Source organism: Furipterus horrens, unplaced genomic scaffold (assembly GCF_987537825.1).
Source record: "Furipterus horrens unplaced genomic scaffold, mFurHor1.1.pri manual_scaffold_12, whole genome shotgun sequence".
NCBI classification, from domain to species: domain Eukaryota; kingdom Metazoa; phylum Chordata; class Mammalia; order Chiroptera; family Furipteridae; genus Furipterus; species Furipterus horrens.
In genome coordinates, this window is record NW_028327182.1 from 548,690 (window position 1) to 567,527 (window position 18,838).

Here is an 18,838-nt window from a genome sequence, read left to right on the forward strand (position 1 = left end):
TTTAAATATAAAGGTACTGACATCTTTTTAAATTATTTATTTGTTTGTTTGTTTATTTATTTATTTTTAGAGAGAGGGGAAAGAGAAGGAGAGAAACATCAATGTGTGGTTGCCTCTCACTCGCGCCCCCAACTGGGGACCTGACGTGCAACCTGGTCATGTGCCCTGACTGGGAATCGAACCAGCGACACTTGGCTCGCAAGCCGACGCTCAGTCCACTGAGCCACAGCAGACAGGGCTTCCAAAGCATTTTAAACCAGCCATTCGTCCATACTTTGTTAGAGCCTCACAAAGCCCCAGTGGAGAGAGCCAGTCCTTGTCTACCCACAGTCACAGGCGAGGACACCAAGGCTGAGAGCTTCACTTAGGGACCTCGATTGAACTTTCCGTGCCAAGCACCCTGAGGCGCCCCAGCGGTGACCAATCACGGCAACAACGCCTGCCCCATGGAGGCCGCATTTTAGTGGCCGTGGGTCCAAGTCAGTAACAGAGGGGGCCGGGCCTGGACTGAAGTTGGCTCTCCTAACTCTGACCCCAGGGCTCTCCTGAGGTGTACGCCAGAGACCGACCCTCGCCCCTTCCCAGCCCACGGCCGCCCTCCAAGCGTCACTTTATGTCCTGGGGCAGCGGCTGCTGTGGGAGGAGCCTGGGTGTGCACCCCAAAGGCAGGTGGGCCGAGCTTACCCAATGCAGTGACCGCGGGGGCAGAAGTCCAGGGTGGCAGCTTGGGGACAGCCCTCAGCTGCAGACTGAAGTGCCAGGCTGACGCACTCTGTCAGCCTCTGGCTCCGTCCCTTGGGCTCTGCGGCCCCCTCTGTCCCGTCCTTGTTTGGGTTTCCTGCTGGTAACCCAAGTCCCCTCGGCTCCAGTGCCCGTCTGGTCTCAGTGGCTTTGTCTGAACCTGTGGCACCAAGACCCACACCCGCTCCCCTTAGCTCAGCCCCAGACTGAATACAAAGGTTACCTTTCCGTGTGTTCTTGTTGTAAATACTTCTACTTATTTATTTTTAGAGAGAGGGGAAGGGAGGGAGAAAGAGAGGGAGAGAAACACCAAGATGTAGTTGTCTCTCACGCGCCCCCAACTGGGGACCTGGCCCACAACCCAGGCCTGTGCCCTGACTGGGAATCGAACCAGCGACCCTTTGGTCCGCAGGCCGGCGCTCAGTCCACTGAGCCTCACCAGCCTGGGCCGTTTCTGGGTTTTGATGGTGCCAAGTGAGTACGGAACAAAAAAGGCTTCGTAGGCCAATTGGAACAGGAAGGAAGCCCTTATTTACAATAAAATGATGAACCTGGAACAAAGCTAAACCATCAGGCAGTCACACCGAACGGAGAGAAGCCCCTTTGCTGTGGAGTTGGAACAGGGGCACTTCCTGGGTGTCCCCTGGGTGGCGGGACCCTCTTGGCTGCCCAGGCCCCCGGGCAGGTACGGGGCGGGCGGGGGGCGGGGCGTCGCACGCTGGCAGCCGGACTCCCAGCAGAGCTGGGGTTGCTGTGGCAACCGGGTGCTGCGGGGAGTGAGTGGCATGTAAACCACCTCGCGGGTGACGGTTCTGTTCCCGCTGTCGCTCTGTCCCCGCCCCGGCGCTGCTGCGTGGTGCTGCGGGGGCCTGTTTCTCTGCTCGGCTCTCGGCAGCTTTTTGGGGCTCAGAGGTGGGAGGGCTGCCTCGGGGGGGCGGGCTGCTGGGGCGCCGGCAGAGCTCCAGCTCTTGCTTCCAGAAGCCCGATGCCGTTGGTCCTTTTTCGGGAGGCAGAGAAGAGGGTCCAGCCGGAAGCCCGCCCCCGCCCTGGCTTGCGCCTGTGGCTCACACCTTCCAGGGCGGCCTGAGCACCCCTGGGTCCTCTCCCGGAGGGGGCAGGGGCGCATCGCTCCTTGTCTGTTTTCCCTTCGTCTCCCTGGCTTCCGCTCTGGCTTCGTGATTCACTCTGCGAATGACGACCGAACACTTACTAAGCCCCAGGATGGGACGTGGGAAACCGCCCTCGTCCTGGAGGAGTTCCTAAGTCTCTTGTCAAACATTTTTTACCAAGTGACAGTGATTCAGTGTTCTGTTGGCAGAGGGCAGGGTACAAGCCGTGGACGAGACAGCCGTCGGAAACACAGGTGATACACGAAAATGTTCATGGCCTGACGTGGGGAAGGTGGCTGTACTCAGCCTCCCCCCCCCCCCCCCAGGCAGAGATTCGGGGATCCCGGCACCTCCCACCGTCTCCCAGGTCTCTGTGTGAGAGGGAGACAGCATGGTGACCAGAGGTGACGGGGAGGGACACGAGGCCAGACCTGTGGTGCAGGTCATCACCGGGCCCCTGTCCGCCGCCCGGCTGCTTGGGTGGTCCCCGCACAGTCCCAGAGAGACTGGGGAGCAGGGTCTCCCTCTGGGCCTGGGAAGAGGAGCAGGTCGGAGGGCCTGTAGCCTGGCTCTGTGGCCATATTGCACTTCACCAGGGTGGCTGAAATTCTGTTCTGCTTCTTCTTTTTTATTTTTATGAAGAGATCAAGACACATGAATGAAAAGTGTGAATTAGAATTGTTATTTTTTGTACAACTACATCTTTTTAATCTGTATAATTAAAAACATTTTTTTGTATTCCCATTATCCCCTCCCCTTTGAAAACACTCCCCTTATTCTCTGTTTCTTTGGGTCTGTTTCTGTTTTGCTTTTTGCTTTGTTCATTTGTGTTTTTTACATTTTTCCACATATGAGTGAAATCCATGGTATTTATCTTTGTCTTTGTCTGACTTATTTCACTTAGCATAATACCCTCCAGATCCATCCGTGTTGTTGCAAATGGCAAGATTTCGTTCTTTTTTATTCCTGAATAACTTCTATTATGTACACATAGTCCACTTCCCTCATGGGGCCGGCCACGCCGTCGGCGCCAACGGGCGCGCTGACCAGCCACCGGTACCGGGTCAGCGTGTCGTTGATGTTCTCGCCGGCACAGATGGAGCCTGTGTTGCCGTAGTCCGAGTATTTCGGGTTGCAAGCCTGCGGCAAACACAGGGCGGGTCAGGGCTGCGGACGGAACCAAGCTCTGCTGTTCCTCTCGAGTCCTACCACAGTGCTCTCCTGGGAGGCCCGCCTGCCTGCCTTCCTCCTTCCCTCCCTCCCTCCTTCCCTCCCTCCCTCCTTCCTTCCCTCCTTTCTTTTTTATAAAGATTTTATTCATTTATTTTTAGAGAGGGGATGGGAAGGAGAGAGGGAGAGAAACATCAATGTGTGGTTGCCTCTCATGCACCCCCAACTGGGGGCCTGGCCTGCAACCCATGCAGGTGCCCTGACCAGGAATCGAACCAGCGACCCTTTGGTTCACAGGCCGGCGCTCAATCCACTGAACTGCACCAGCCAGGGTGAGACTGGCCTATATTTTAAGACCATTTTCTACTGTATTTGTCTGGGTTTGATATGTTATATTAGCCTCATGAAATACATGGTGGCCCATTTCATGTTTCCATGTTTTCTGGAACAGTTTGTTAAAATGGGAGTTTCAGGGCTTCCAGTGAAGAGAAGGAAGTAAGTCAATACTGTTCTCACCTCCCCCACAACCACAGCAGAACTGCAGCTTAGTTACAGGAAAACCATCGTTGGGAACCATCTGAAGACCAGCTGAGCAGAAGTCCTGTAACTGAAGATGCAAAGAAGAAGCCACGTCAGGCACGGTGTGGGGGTGGGGAGATGCGGGTTGGGAAGGCCCCACGCTCACGGGGTGGGGTCAAGCATCAGAGGGATATCCTGGCTCTGGTGGCCTCCCTGAGAGGTGAGGGGTCCCAGCCCCACATTGGCCTTTATAGCCCACGACTCAGTGCCAGGAAGAGAAATCCCCAAATCACGCAGCTGTGAGAAGCTGTGGGGATTGAGGCTTAATGAGACAGGCTCCTCTTGTTGGGCCGAGCATGGCCTCACTCGCTCACAGCAGCTCAACCACCAGCAGTGATGAACGGGGCGTGGGGTGGGGGTTGGAGCGGGGGTGAGAGTGGGGAGCTGAATTTCCTAGCTCCCCGGTGAGGGCGGGAGGAGCAGGGGTCAGGACAGCTCTGTCCAGACAGACGGAACTGCTCCCCCAAGGTGACAGCAGGCACAGGCTGGTGCCAAACCTGAGGCCACACCATTCACCTCATCGTGGTGATTCCCAGAGACCCCACTCTACTCAACTTGATCTTGATGATGGCTGTTGGGTCATTTAGTTGTCATTTTGATGTGGTCACAAGAGGAGGCAAATGCAGCATTAGCTGCTCTGCCGTCTTGACCAGAAGTTTCTAAAAGTTACGATTGTGGACACTGAATCCCACAAAGTGCTGTCTGCAGTCTGAGGCCCGGAGTCCCAGGGCCCGAGAACCAGGAGCCGTGATGTCTCAGCTCCGATAGGTCCCGAGGGAGAACGCGGGGAGATGAGGCAGAGTGATCCAGAGGCTCCGACCCCAGCTTCAGTCAAGTGACAAGCGCAGCCACACCGGTCTGCCGGACGTCCTGCAACCGCCGCAGGGGTTCTGAGCACTTAAACCGTGGCTGGTGAAAGCGAGGAGTTGGATTTTAAATATAAGTTTATTTCGATTAGTATTAATGTGAGCACATTTTAATGTAGGTAGCTGCTTGCGGCTGGTCCTCCCCATGTGAGACAGTGGTCGCACGCAGACAGACCGCACGCAGACAGACCGCACGTCGGGAGCCGTTCACGGCACGCGGTTCATTTCACTCACCATTGCGGGCTTTAGTCTCCTCTTCATTTGTGGCCCCAAGAATTTATCTTACTCTCTTAACTGTTCACTTAAAAGGATGCTTGACTTTATGCCCCGCTGGTGTGGCTGTGGGTTGGAGTGTTATCATGTAACCGCGAGGTTGTGGGTTCAATCCCCGGTCCGGGCGCCAACGAGACGGCGACCAATCCATGTTTCTCTCTAAGAGCAATGAAAACAAGTTCTCGGGTGAGGATCCAAAAATAAATAAATAAAAATTAAAAGAATGTTAAATTTTATCTGGTGTGTTTTGGAAGCTGGGGCGGTTTCACAGTATTGAGCTTACCAGATTGCCAGAACAAGAACTGCGGTCTCCTTCCACTTCCTCTCCCCTCCGGCCATCACCCCCCCTGCAAAGCAGCTGATCTAAAATGCAAACCTCTTTGTGCTGCGCTCCTTCTTCCCCGGGTTCCCTGTCCTCCCGGAACGCAGCCCGGCTCGGCCTGGCACGTGAGGCCGTCTGACCGTCCTGTCTCATCTCTTACTGCATCTCCTCCTGGGACTTTATCGTCAAACATTTGGCCCTAAACGTCATAAATTGTTTACATGTCTGTCTCCCCCCCAGTCTGGGCTTCTGGGAAAGGACTTGCTTTTTTCCATCTCTGGAACCCTAATGCCTAGTGTAGGGACTGGCCCCAGGTGCTGCTGATACTGGGGCTTCTGCTTTATGCTTGGGGGGCGGGAGGTGGAGGGGGCATCACCCTGAGTACCTGGGGGCAGCTCAGGATGCAGCCTGGCACCAGGGATCGAAGGAGTGCTGGATCGGGGCAAGTGCAGTGTCTGCCCGCAGTTCTGAGGCTCAAGTCCCTAACCACCCAAAGCGTCGCAGGCTCGCGCTTTCCCTGCCGGCCTCCCCTTCTGTTCTGAGGTCACTGTGGCGTCTGATCAAGCACCTGGGGACCCTGCTGGTGTCTTGCACCAGATGCACCTGTGAGTCTCCACGCACCCGTCTTTCCACCCTCTGAGAGCTCCCTGGGGGAATGGTCCTCATTCTTGCTGGGAAGGGAGAGACAGCAGTGATAATGGAGAGAACGGATCAGCCCAGAAGGGTTCAGCTCTAGGCAGGGCTGGCTTTGCCTCTGTTTCCCTGGCTGCCGAGTGACTAGGGACTTTTCTCCCTTCCCCCTAGACCTCCTGCTGCTGTTCCAGGAGGCAGTGACCCTTGGCCTTTCTGTTCCAGGGGGACAGGAGTATTAGGTCTCCCAATGAGCCTTACCCAGTGCCCAGCACGTAACAGGTGTTTAGGGAAATACTTCTGGGCATTTAAACCTCTTGGTTTGACCCTGTATCCCGGGATGCCTGTGCACTGCTACCGTGCCAGGCTTGTGAGCAGGGGTGGTGGGTGGGTGAGGGCACTGGACTGAGAGTCAGGAGTCTGGATGCGACCCAGGCGCGGCCCTTAACCAGCTGCGTGACTTGGACCAACTCTGACTCTCAGCTGCGGGTTCTCGTATGTAAGATATCTAGCTGATGAGGCGCTCAGTGACTGTGTCTTTCGTTTTTTAGACCCTTCTAGATGTTGGTACTCACCTCATATATGAGAAAATCTGTCTTCCTTCTCATCCTATCACATCTTCGTCTAGCCCTTTCCAGGCTGAAGCAACACCTTGTGTGTCCGTGTGTGTGTGTGTGAGTGAGTACACAGAAGGTTAGAAAAAAACCAGACTACCAGCTTCATCTGCTCTGTACCCTGCTTTCTCATCCTTTTTATCTGCGGTCTTTTAAAAATATGTTTTATTGATGACAGAGAGCGACAAACATCGATCTGCTGTTCCACCCATCCATGTGCTCATTGGTTGATTCCTGCATGTGCCCTGACCGGGGATTGAACCCACAGCCTTGGCGCATCAGGATGATGCTCCAACAAGCTGAGCTACCCGGCCAGGGCCATTGGTGGTTTTTTAATTCAAGGCCTCAGAACTGGAAAAACTGGGCTAAAGGACTTCTTACCAAAAGTGGATCTGACTGCCTGGCAGTACGTTTCCCAGGGTGGAAGGGCTGCTACACATCACCAGGGAAGAAACTTGTCCTTAGGGAGACACCTGACTGGTGAGAGCAGGGGCCAGACCAGGGCCAGGGGGTGGGGTGGGGACAGAGTGTCAGCGTCCTCTCAGGAGCCCAGTCTTTTGTCTTTGTCCACTGCTTCTGCATCATTAGCATGAGTGGAAGTCTTGGGCCAACATCCAGGGTAGCCGCTGGCTACCCTGTAATCACTCCCATTAGCAGTTGGCAGCCCCCCAGCCTGTGTCCTAGCCTGGGCCAGCTCAGCCTGACCTCGGCCCGACCTGCCGCAGTGCCCACACATGAGAGCAGGTTGTATCCGCGCCCCATGTGGGTGGGCGGTGGCATTAGCTGGCAGAGCTGAATGTCCCCCACTGGGAAGCCTGGGAAGAGCGTCTGCCAGCCGCTTCACCCCCTGCACTCACCAAAGGCAAGCTATGGGGAAGCAGAACTCCGTGGCCTCAGGAAGGGATCCCACCCAGAAAACAGTCACTGTGGCCTCTGCTGCGTGCACATGTCCCCTGGGAGGTTGGGGACCACCTGCCTGTCCCTGAGTGCATGCCAGCTCCGAGCACGGGACTGAGAACCTGTTGAACTCACGGCCTCTCTTTACACAGCAGCCTGTTAAGGTGAGCACCGGCACCCTTTTCCAGTGGATAATGGGAGGCTCAGGGGGGTGGAATAATCAGTCCAGCGTCGTACAGGCTCAGAGCTCAAGTGCTTACCCCCCAGCTATCCGGCGCTGCCTTGCAGGACGAGCGGACAGAGACATTTTCAAAGGCTGCGGGCGCCAGGGGCAGGTGGCCATCATGCCCGTTGTGGGTTCTAGCTCCCGCATCCCCACGGACACCTTATGCAGACTGACCTCCCAGAGGCTGGAGGAAGGTTTGCCTGGAATTGACCCTTACTCACATGGCAGGCTGAGTGACAGCTCTGGCCACCAATCACTGTGGTCCGAGCCACTGACCCCTCCCTCAGCTAGCTGCAGGTGGTCCAGGCAGGTGAGCCCCGCAGCAGAAGGCTTAGCGAGCGGGCAGGTGCAGCCTGAGGTCTGTGGTGAAGAGTGAGGAGCAGGAAGCCTCCGGCCTTGCTCCGATGTGGCTGGGATATTTGTGTTATACACGAGCCCCCCCCCCCCCTGTATTGTTTCTTATGTTTTGAGCTTCGACGGCTCTAGTCATTTCTTCTGCCCTAAACCCCTAAACGCATAACTCTACCTGCTGCCTTGCCGCCCCAGCCGTTACGTTGTCCGTGGGCGGGAGTCAGAACGGAACTCCAAGCTCGCAGGTGGCAGGTTGTGCCTTCCGTCCACCTGTCCCCCTGGCGCGCGGTCACGTCCCCACCACGCACTTCCAGCCTTTGCTTCCATCAAGGTCCCCATGCCTCTGAGTGTCCCCTTGTCCCCCACCCCCCCGCCAGACACATCTCCCTACAGTTCCCAGCTCAGTCATTACTCAGCCTGCCCTCTCTTCCCGAGCAGTTAAGACTCAGAAAACGAGTCCAGCGTCTGGGAACTGGCACCCCCCGGAGGGGCTCCCCGGGCCCGGGCAGCGCCCATGGACATGTCGAAGTTCCTGTCCGCAGCTGCCCATCGTTCCTGGTCCCTGCGACGCCTCCGCTAGGTTTTCGATGCCCTGAAGACAGGCAGGGGGGCGGGGGCGGAGGGCGCTGCGCGGGCCGGAGGCCAAAGCTGCCCGGACGCCTGCAGAGGAAGGAGACCGTGCGGAGCCGGGGAGAGGCCTGGAGCCGACCCCGCCGGTGCTGGGAGGCCTGGGGTCAGTGCCCACCCGCGCTCCGGCGTTTCTGCTGCGGGACGCTCCGCGACGTCTCTAGGAGCCCGGCGCTGCCGCAGGGTCTCCCCGCGCGGACCCCCTGCTCTCTGCGCCCCCTCGCCGCCGGGACAGCTACCTCCGCCCCGCCTACCCCCCAACAGCTCCCGCTCCCCCTTTTCTTCCGGCGGAGCAGCGAGCCGCGCATTCTCCTTCTCCGGCCTCCGCTCCTCCTCTTTCCCTGCGATCCAGTCCTGGTTTCCCCGCAGCCGGCCTCCCGCGCCTACCGCCCGGCTCGCCCCCGCCCCGCAGCGCCCGCCGCCGTCCCCGCGCGCGGGTGCAGCCTGTCGCCAATCCCGGCTCCCGGCCCCCCGGGACCAGGCTCGCCCGGTCCGGCGGCTCCAGTCCGGATCTCGCTGCCGCCCGCCCCGGGTCCGACTCCCGCCGCCGCCGCCGGAGAGGAGGAGGCGGCGGCTGGCCCGGCTTCCCTCGGCCGCCCCGCCAGCCCGGGGGTGGAGGGCGGGGAACGGCGGGCGGCCCCGGAGGACAATGCACCCGGCTCTCGGCCACCCGCGCTCGGTCTCGTCCTCGTCCGGCTCCTTCGCGCCTCGCGCCGCCGCCGCCCGGGCGCAGCCCCTGTTCCTGCGGGGCGGCTCCCCCCGCGCCGGGCGGGGCGCGGGCGACAGCAGCACCAGCACCAGCGCCAGCCGGGGCGGCAGCGGCAGCGGCGGGCGCGGCGGGGGCGGCGGCGGCGGCGGCGGCTCCCCGGGCGGCAGCAGCACCGGGGCCGAGCGCGAGGACGACGACGACAGCAGCAGCGTCCGCCGGCCGCTGGTGCCCGCCGGGGCCCCGGGACCCCTGGCCGCTGGGGGCGCCCCGAGCGCCGACCCCGCGCGCGCCGCCTTCCCGGCCGCCACCCCGTCCTCCACGCCCACCTCCTCGGGCAGCATGACGGCCGCGGACTTCGGCGGGGGCGCGGCGGCGGGGGGCGGCGGCGGCGGCGGGGGCGCGGGGGCCCGCGCGGCGGGGGCGGCGGGCGGCGCGGGGCCCGGCGGCGGCGCCCCCTGCTGTGCGCGCTGCTGCGGTCGGCGCCCCGGCTGCGGCCCGAGGCGCGCGTGCGGCTGGGGCTACCAGGCGCTGTCCGTGGTGCTGCTGCTGGCTCAGGGCGGGCTGCTGGACCTGTACCTCATCGCCGTCACCGACCTGTACTGGTGCTCCTGGATCGCCACCGACCTGGTGGTGGTGGCGGGCTGGGCCATCTTCTTCGCCAAGAACAGCCGGGGCCGTCGGGGCGGCGCGCACGGCCACCCGCAGCAGCACCACCACCACGCCGCCGCCGCCGCCGCCGGGGCCAAGGCGCGCGGGGGCCGCGGGGGCCCCGGGGGCCCCGGGGGCGGCCCGGGCGCGGCCGCGGCGGGCGGCGAGTTCGCCTTCGCCTACCTGGCCTGGCTCATCTACGCCATCGCCTTCACGCCCAAGGTGGTGCTCATCCTGGGCACGTCCATCCTGGACCTCATCGAGCTGCGCGCGCCCTTCGGCACCACGGGCTTCCGCCTCACCATGGCGCTGTCGGTGCCGCTGCTCTACAGCCTGGTGCGCGCCATCCGCGAGGCGGGCGCCCCCCCGGGCGCGGCGGGCCCCTTGGTGCTGCGGCCGCAGCAGCACCGCGCCGCCGGCTGCTTCCTGGGCACGTGCCTGGACCTGCTCGACAGCTTCACGCTGGTGGAGCTGATGCTGGAGGGCCGCGTGCCGCTGCCCGCGCACCTGCGCTACCTGCTCCTCGCCGTCTACTTCCTCACGCTGTCCTCGCCGGTGCTCTGGCTGTACGAGCTCAACGTGGCCTGGGGCCCGGCCGCGGGGCCCCGCCGCTGCGGCCGCCTGCTGCGCCTGCTGGGCGGCTGCCTGGTGGACGTGCCGCTGCTGGCGCTGCGCGGCCTCCTGGTGCTGAGCTACCAGCAGCCGCTGTCCATTTTCATGCTCAAGAACCTCTTCTTCCTCGCGTGCCGCGGCCTGGAGGCCCTCGAGGGCTGCTGTGAGCCGGGCAGGCGGGCCTCCCCGGGCCGGGCCAGAGGGGGCTATGGCGCCCCGCCCGCCGCCCCGCCGCCGCCGCCGCCGCCGCAGGGAGGCTCCCAGCTGAGCCACTGCATCTCGGAGAACGAAGGGGGGGCCCATGGCTATGTCAACACCCTGGCTGTGGCCTCCCAGAGCTGAGGGGGGTAAAGGGGGGCTTGCTTTTTGGCCGAGAGACCTCACCTCCCTTGTCGTCTGCCCTTCTCTCCCCCGGATCATTCGGAGCTCTGACCGTCAGTGGGGCGAAGCGCCGTGTGTCCTTCTGCGCGCCTTGGGTCAAGAATGCTTGGAGGAAGGCCAGCAGCTCCTAGCGAGGGAGGAAGGTCCGCTCGCTCAAGTCTCCCTTCTCCATGCCAGACGCTGCCCCTGACCCTGACCCCCACCCCTCAAGAGTCTGGATACCTCTGCCTCTTGCTCTCCCAGCTCCACCGTCATTCCTATCGTTGTGTGGAGGAGAGGGGAGCAGGAAAGGAGGGACCTTCCCTCGGGCTCCGAAGTGCCAGCTTCTTTTACGCTGTGGTCAGTGACCATTGCCCCATGCCTTGAAACGGACTCAGAGTCCCCCGTCCCCCGATGTCTCTGTTGGATTTCTTCCAAACGGCAGATGCGTCTCTGTGTCTGTGCGGTGTTTTCCTGTGTCTGCCCTGTGGCCGCGTGCGATCGGTAGGAAATCTGGGGAGGCCCTGCCATCCCCACCGTACACACCACTGCCCTCCCCGTTCCTACCTGAATTTGTGGCCATGGATTCCCGGAAGGAGCTGGGCTCCTGGAAGCTGCTCTTCAAGAGAGAAGCTCAACCAGCGTCTTCCTCCACCGGACTCCTCTCCTCTCAGCTTCGGGGAGGACAGGGTCTGTGCCCTAAGGACCAAACCACACCCTTCCGTGGGTGAGTGAACATTTCTACCTCCATGCTTCTGACTTCTGTTGCATCTGCACGGATGCCGCTTGCAAAAAGTGAAGACAAACTACCCAGAAGTTGCATTCAACATGGCCACCGCGTCCAACCTGGGTTTGATGTCAAGGTTATTACAGGGTCTGCGGAGTATCAGCCATTGGCTTGCCCCCCCCTCCCCCTTACGCCCAGCCCTCTGATCCTTCCTGAAGTCTGTTGCTGGCTGGGCCAGAGTGTGGCTCAGAGCAACAGCTTTGGTGGGGTTCCTAGAGAGAGGTGAAGTTGGGTCTTCCATGGGCCCACCTGTCCTCACACATGGTGGTGGTGACCTTTGTCCTTTGCTCTGGTGAAGAGCATCTCCAGGGAAAAGGCGGGCTTCTTGAGCAGCGGAGGGAAAGCCAGCACCGCCAGCCTGCCTCCTGGCTGTGGTGAATGAGAAGGGACAGGACACCCAGGGCTTCCTACGAAGAGTCTTGATGGGCACATCCCTCTTGTAATCTCGCAGGCAGGATAAGGATTTTTAGGGGAGGTGAGCGTGCAGTTGGGGGCAAGACCAGGAAATAACTCTCCTCTGTCCAGCAATGGGATGGAGGTGGGGGGTGAAATTGTAAGAATTTTTGTTTCCCCTTTTCTGTTCTTACGTGCAGGACGTTTTGTGTGTTGTCATAAACCTTGGACAAAGGACCAGAAAAGTAATGGATTTTCGTTTTGACTATCACCTTTGCTTTCCGGGCCTCAGTTTTTTGCTTGGGTTGTTCTCTCCTAACTTTTGGGGGGCTTGTTGACAAAAGACCTCCATGTAAACAGAAGAGGGGCCGATGGCTCACCCAGAGCGCTCCTGCGCCTTCCCACCCCTCTCATGGGGGCCGGTGCACAAGGAGAAGAAATGTTTACACGCAACGTACTATCCGCGCTTCCATCCCTCCCCCTACCAGGTCCGACACGGGCTGGTCGGACTTCGCAGCAAACTGGGTTTTTTCCTGCCTTTTCTCCTTCCTGCACCGACTCCTCTTCTTTCCCTTTGAGTCCCATGTGCTCAGAGTTCTGGGGCCCAGACCTGGGTGAGCCCGCAGAGCTGCTCCCTCCCTTTCCACATTCCCCTCCAGCTCTGCTGCTTTTCTGTGACCTGGTGTCAGGGACTGAAAGGACTTTGTCTCTGAGCCACGAGCCCGTTCCTGGCTGGCCCCTTGCCCCAGCCCCTTTTTGCTGTTTGGATGATGATCTCCCACTGAGTGACCGGCTGTAGAATGTCTGGGTGCTGCTGGGGTTTCTGGTGGGAGACTGTGTAGGTTCCCATGAGCTGCCGCTTCCCCAGGTGCATCAAGAAACTGACTCGGGTAGACTTGTCCGCCCCGTCCCGGTGTCCTCTTCCAAACATCCGGTGCCACTGCCTTCTGCTCGGACCATCAGTCCCTTCCCTCTTCGGCTGTGTATCCCTTGGGAATCCATTGACTTCTTTCCCTTGCCTAGATCACAAGAAGAAATGACCCTAAAGCTTCGTTCTCGCCTTCTAGGGGCCTCTGTAGTGTGGGGGTCAAACTGGAGGTGCTCCCATGGGTCAGTGAGCCGCAGAGCACTGTCCCCCGAGGCTGGCACCAGAAGCACAGCCCAGAGACAGGAACCCGCTGCAGGGTCCCGGATGCTTGCCTCTCACACCTGCGCAGGTCAGCCTGTCCTGCTCCGCCGCCAGCTCCTCTGCTCTGGGAAGGCGCCGGATCAGACCTCTCCAAGGCCGTCCCCACCTAACACGTCCTGACTGGGACTTGGTGTGTTTTTGCGAAAGAGCCAGCTGGCAGGCAGAGCCTGGGAGAGGGGAAATGGCACCTCACTCACATTTGTCATGTTTTTCTCCCCTTCTTTTTAAAAATAAAACCAGCTTCTGTTCTGAAAATAAAAAACTTGAGACTTGTGACAAGCTTCCTGTGCAGTCTGTTTTAAGATCTTTCCTGTCCTGGTTTCCTTCCTAAATTCTTAAATGTCATGGTGACATTTGTAACCATTTTATTACATATTTGTGTGACAGTAATGAGTGTGCCGTGACTACTTCCTGCTAGACAGCGGCCTGCTGCTCAGGGAGGCAGGGTGGCTTTGGCCGTGACCTGGTGGGTGTCCAGCCAGGCTTTCTGTAGGCAGAGTTATCGCCGGCGCAGCCCGAGACTTCCCGACCAACCGGGCTTTCTCTCCCATTTCTTTCTAGGAATAATTTACCAAAGGGGGGAAGACTGAGAACTAATCTTTAAATACTCTGTCCTTCTTTATTAATCTTGCCCCTACAGAAGCATGAATTCTTACAAGGCCATGGGGTTTTTGTTTTGTTTATTATTTTAACAGAAAGGGAACCGTGAAGTCTAAGACAGAATATTGAGTCTGCACAAAAAAAAAATTTATATATGTATATATATATTTTTTCTTTGTTTTGGGGGGCGTGTTCGTTCCCATTCCACGGTGTGGAATTCTTTTAAAAATATTTTTTAAAGATTTTATTTATTTACTTTTAGACAGAGGGGAAGGGAGGGAGGAAGAGAGAGAGAAACATCAATGTGTGGTTGCCTCTTGTGGATCCCCAACTGGGGACCTGGTCCACAACCCAGGCAGGTGCCCTGACTGGGAATCAAACTGGCAACCCTTTGGTCTGCAGGTGGGCACTCAGTCCACGGAGCCGCACCAGCCAGGGCACGTTTATATATTGTTCTTTAGCACAGAGACAGCCCGCCCTATTTGACCCAATCTGTGTTCTTGCCCCGTGATACTTCTGGCATCCCAGAGTCAGGGCACCAATGCTGGCTCATTCCATCCCTATGGCCACCTCAGGGTAGCTCTATGGTCATTTTTCCGAGGTCTGGAAAGACGGGGACGCTTGCCAAAGGCTACACTGTAATCAGGAAGGGAAGCCAGACCCGGACCCAGGTGTGTCTGCTTCTGGAATCTGTACCCCAGGCAGCCTTCAGGCCTCAGCTGTTCACAGGTTTAACGAATCCTTCGTTAAAGCTGAGCACTTCTGGCTAAAACCCAGAGGCTGGTTTGCACGTTCTGCATGCGCACAGAGAAAGAGGCGTTGGGCCAAAGTCAACGGTGAGGCATCAGCGCGCCAGCAGCAGTGGGGTCAGCCAGCTGCGCAGCCCCCACTGTCTCCTCCCTGCTCCCCCTGTTCCCTCAGGACACTGTTGTATCTTCTTTCTCTCTATGCAGAAAGGAAGGACCCAGTGAATAAACCTATACTGTGCTCTGATGTTAACACCCTAAGGGGCTGTTCCTCCTGGGAAGGGCATCTAGGCACCAGGGTGGGGGGAAGGCATATAGGGCACCACTCCTTGACATTCTTCAGGACCTGAGCGAGGGGCCCTGGCTGCTGGGGATCAGGGGACTGAGTGCCGGCCTGAGAAGTGGAAGGTCGCCAGTTTGATTCCCAGTCAGGGCACAGGCCTGGGCTGCGGGCCAGGTCCTCGGTTGGGGGCGTGTGAGAAGCAACCACACATGGATGTTTCTCTTTCTCCCTCCCTTCCCCTCTCCCTAAAAATAAATAAATAAAATCTTTAAAAAGTCCTGAGAGAGGGGACTCCCTGTTCCTCTAACAGGCAAACTGGCTCAGCAGGGTTCCCCGCCTGTCTCAGCCAACCAGGATGAGAGCGTGGACCCTGTGCCAAGATCTGGGCGAGGCAGCAGGGCATGGATATCTGGGGAGAGGCCAAAAGAGGAGAGGGAAGCCCTTTAGGAGTGATGTGGGAAGTAGGGGTGCACCCCAGCTTCACAGCCTGTCCCTGGAAGCTAGGGCAGTTGCTTTGTTTTGTATTCTTCCATAACCTATAATTTATACAATCCATATTGTTTCTATTTTCCCAAAATGAGCACGTGTACTCAGACAACACATTTACTGAGCTCTTAATACATGCCAAGCATCCGATCATCCATTACTTTCATAATTGATAAAGCAGAGACAGCAGGAAAGGAGACCAGGTAAACAGCACCCGGCTTCACGAGCTGCTAGGACCCAGAATGGGGTCAGAGCCCCTCCTTGCTGCGGCCTGAGGAAGCCTCTGGCTCCTTACAACGGAGTGGTGGGAGGTGGAGCAGAATCACCTGGGCCCATCTACAGCTGTCGTGTGTGGAGTGTTTCCTGGGTGCTGCACATGTGTGCCTCCTCCACTCCTCCCAAGACCTCTGGGAGGCAGGGATGCCTGCTGTGCTCATTTCACAGACGAGCAAGGTGAGGCCTGTGAACCCTGAGAAAGAAGACACCTTCTAAGAGGCTCTCCGGGTAGCGAACTGGACTTAAATAAACAAATCAGAGCCTCACAACCATTTCTGCCCAGGGGCCCCTCGCGCAACCTGCAACCAGGGAGCAACATGCACTGAGCCGCTGCCTGCACTATTCCTGCCTTCTGAGCAGCACTTATAGGACTTCCTGGAATTGTATTTCCACCAATGAAACTGAGGCGTTCCCCCCAACCAATCAGAGCCTCTCCATTCTGACCAATCAGGACAGTGCCTTTGGGCCAATCAAACTTCAAGAACTGGGGTCCTCATTTGCATGAGGCCAGACCAATGCGGGGCCTTATACGTGAGGCCGCTCCCGTCGCTGGGTCGGGGGGCCACGTGCTTCTCCCGGGCGGGCTGTTTCCTGGCGGAGCTGTCTGCTGGGAGACGCCGGCCCGTGGGAGCTGCGTGGCGTGGAATAAAGTTCCCTTCTTCGGCACACCCCGACTGGGGATTCCTGTTGGTGTTGAGTTGGGGCCCATGACCATGACCGTGGGTGACAGGTCTGAGGAAGTAACTTGATCCAAGTCGCTCTGCCGGGGGCGCAGCCTGTGTTCCCTGACGTCGGCCTCCTTTTAAGAAAACGCTCCGCTACACGCCCGACCCGGCGGCCGGGGCTGAACTGCCAGCGCTGCGCGTACGTCTAGGCTCAGGCCTGCCTGGGTCCGACGCAGACCGTCTGCTGGCCTTTCTGCCCGCGGTCCCCAGCGGTGTTTGGTGTGGGCAGAAATTCCAGGCGCCGCCTGGGGTTGGGCTGGCCTGGCAGAGGGGGCAGGTGTATCCCTTGGGTGTCCCAGAGGGAACGGGCTGAGGCAGGAGCCCGCCCTTCTTCCAAAACTGCGCAGCTTTTGTGGATGATGTTGTTCTAGTTTGTAGGCGAACCCTACGGAAACTAACGGGGAAAGTAGGAGAACTCAGGTGTCACAGTTCAGCCTCCACTGATGGGCTTCAGTGACCGCAGCTGTGACTGGATGGGCTTACGTGATGCTTGTGAATAAAGGCTCCTTTCCTCTCTCACCAAACCGTGGCCGCTGGGATTTTGCCTGGAGGGTGGTGGGCGTCTTTGGTAGCAATTTTTCTCTCTGGGTGAGAGAAGGTTCTAGAGTCCGTTATGCTGGACCTCTAAAGCCATGGCACAGCATGTGGACGGCACAGCATGTGAATTACAGCTCGGTCATTACGCTGCTGGGAGAAAAAGCAGCAGCTCTGGACAGAAGGGGACAGCGTGGACCACAGAGGCAGCGAAGCCAGAATTCAAGGTTTGTAGGGACCACGACACCAAGGCCACCAGGACACCAGGACTGCCCTCGCCGGGCCCCTGGGCTGCCAGGGAGAGCCTGCCCCGCAGTGGACGAGCCTGTCATGGAAGCCACAGTCCAGACATTCACAGAGCAAGGTGGGCATCCAGACACAAGGGTGCCCACCTCCGCAGCCGCTGAAGAGACAGACCCCGAGAGGCTGGGAGGACGCGGCGCCCCTCCTGCCTGCCTGAGTCCGTCAGACCTGCTATGACAGACGGAGCCGCTTACAGCCAGCAGACACTTCCCACCGTCCCGGAGGCTGGAAGTCCAGGCTCAATGTCTGAGCACTCGCCTGCTTCCTGGGGCACAGGGGACCACCGTGCTGTGTCTTTAGATGGCAGAAGAGTGGAGGGAGCTCTCTGGGGTCTCTTTTATAAGGGCGCTCATCCATCACCTCGGGGGTTAGGATTTCAACTGAAGAATTTTGAGGGGACCCATGTCCCATTTAGAGCACCCCTCACCTGGTCCTTTGCTGCTGCTGGGCTGGGTCAGGACTCATTGACACTGTCTGGGACTTCAGCCTCGATGGTCCTGCTGCTCCTTGGCAAATTCTCACGACAAGAAAGAACTCTACAACTAGGAACTTCCTGAGCTATGGGAACGTGACTCAAAAATGAGGACCAGGAATCCTTCCCAGAGTTAACATTCACTCTTTTATCTCTCGCTTTCACGCGCACACACGTACCCCTGTGATACCTGGTTTCCTGTCACATTTCAGAATCCTCTCCTCCCCCTGGAAGCTGCAGGGAAGGATTCAAATACAGGCGAGGAGCACCCTCAGCTGCAGGGGCAGAGGCATCCCAGTGTGGCCTTCCACGAACGACTTCCCACATGGGCCTTAGCGTCTCTCCTCAAATGCTGTCCTTGAACCTCAGGCCTGCAAGAGCAGAGGGGTGCCCTCTCCTCTCCCCCAAAGGCCCGCCCAGAACCTCACTGTCCTCCCACTGCCCCTGCGTGGACCCTCCACAGCTCACACTCAGTGTGCTTTGCTGCTGGACCCAGTGTGGGGCTGGGGGCGCCCCGGGCACAGCCCAGGAAGCGCCCTGTGCTGTAGGTCCCCAGGGACCGATGGGGGGGGATGAGGTGTCAGGGCTTCAGGCCCTTCTCCCAGTGAACGCTGTTCACTTTCACATCACAGCTGTCTCTCCTGTCTCTCTCCAAAGTGACCTGAGGTGGCTCCCAGATGCGCTTGGCCTCAGCTGTCTCCTCTGCAGACAACAGCTCATCCTATCCAAGGAGTACCAGCTGGGCTGGCGGCCCAGTTCCCAGCCTGGGCTGTGGCTAACTCGCTGCCATGTCTCTCCAGGCTTGGCTTGCAGCTCGCAGGTGGGCCGGGCCCCCACATCCCTCCCAGCCTGTCCCTTCCCCAGGATGGTGCCTCCTTTGACCACAACCTCTCGGCCCAGGAAATTAGCTTCTCCTTCAGCTCATACGTCACCCGCTCCAGGATTCTTCCCGGGCCAGGCGCCCTTTCTGTGTGGTTTCCTAGCCCTGGACAGGCCTCTGCTTGGCCTTGACAGCTTGTGTGACCGTCCTCTAGTTGCAAATCTGTCACTCTCACTACATGGCAAGCTCCTTCGTGGCCAGGGCCAATGGCAGGGGCAATTTATCTCAGATGCCTGGCACATAGTGGGTGCAAAGTCAACACTGCATAAATGCATGAAACTACTGTAACAACATAATCAATAAAATATATTTTTTAAAAAAGGGTAGAAAGAAAAAAAAAATCATGAAGCATCAACATCTAGATGTCTGCACTGGAAAGGTACCATTCCACACATGAATATATCATCCACATACACAGACACACATGCGT

The 18,838-nt window shown here is 58.6% G+C and overlaps 1 protein-coding gene and 2 long non-coding RNA genes across 3 annotated transcripts; 2 read left to right on the forward strand and 1 right to left on the reverse strand.

Annotated features, from left to right (window-relative positions):
• Positions 1-2,511: 2,511 nt before the first annotated feature.
• LOC149995770 (uncharacterized) lies at positions 2,512-4,938 on the reverse strand. Its single transcript, XR_016507417.1, has 3 exons — positions 4,155-4,938; positions 3,537-3,627; positions 2,512-2,990 (listed from the first exon to the last, which is right to left on the reverse strand). It is a non-coding gene; the product is annotated as an uncharacterized LOC149995770 (long non-coding RNA).
• Positions 3,308-4,955, forward strand: LOC149995771 (uncharacterized). Its single transcript, XR_016507416.1, has 3 exons — positions 3,308-3,352; positions 3,554-3,656; positions 4,585-4,955. It is a non-coding gene; the product is annotated as an uncharacterized LOC149995771 (long non-coding RNA).
• Positions 4,956-9,054: 4,099 nt separating this feature from the next.
• Positions 9,055-10,774, forward strand: TMEM121B (transmembrane protein 121B). Its single transcript, XM_090258181.1, has one exon. The coding sequence runs from the start codon at positions 9,055-9,057 to the stop codon at positions 10,714-10,716; it is 1,662 nt and encodes a 553-aa protein (XP_090114307.1). The 3' UTR covers positions 10,717-10,774.
• The last annotated feature ends 8,064 nt before the right edge of the window (positions 10,775-18,838 follow it).

Bases quoted from the DNA above. Each gene is read 5' to 3' on its own strand.
- TMEM121B (XM_090258181.1), top strand. From the start codon at position 9,055: ATGCACCCGGCTCTCGGCCACCCGCGCTCGGTCTCGTCCTCGTCCGGC.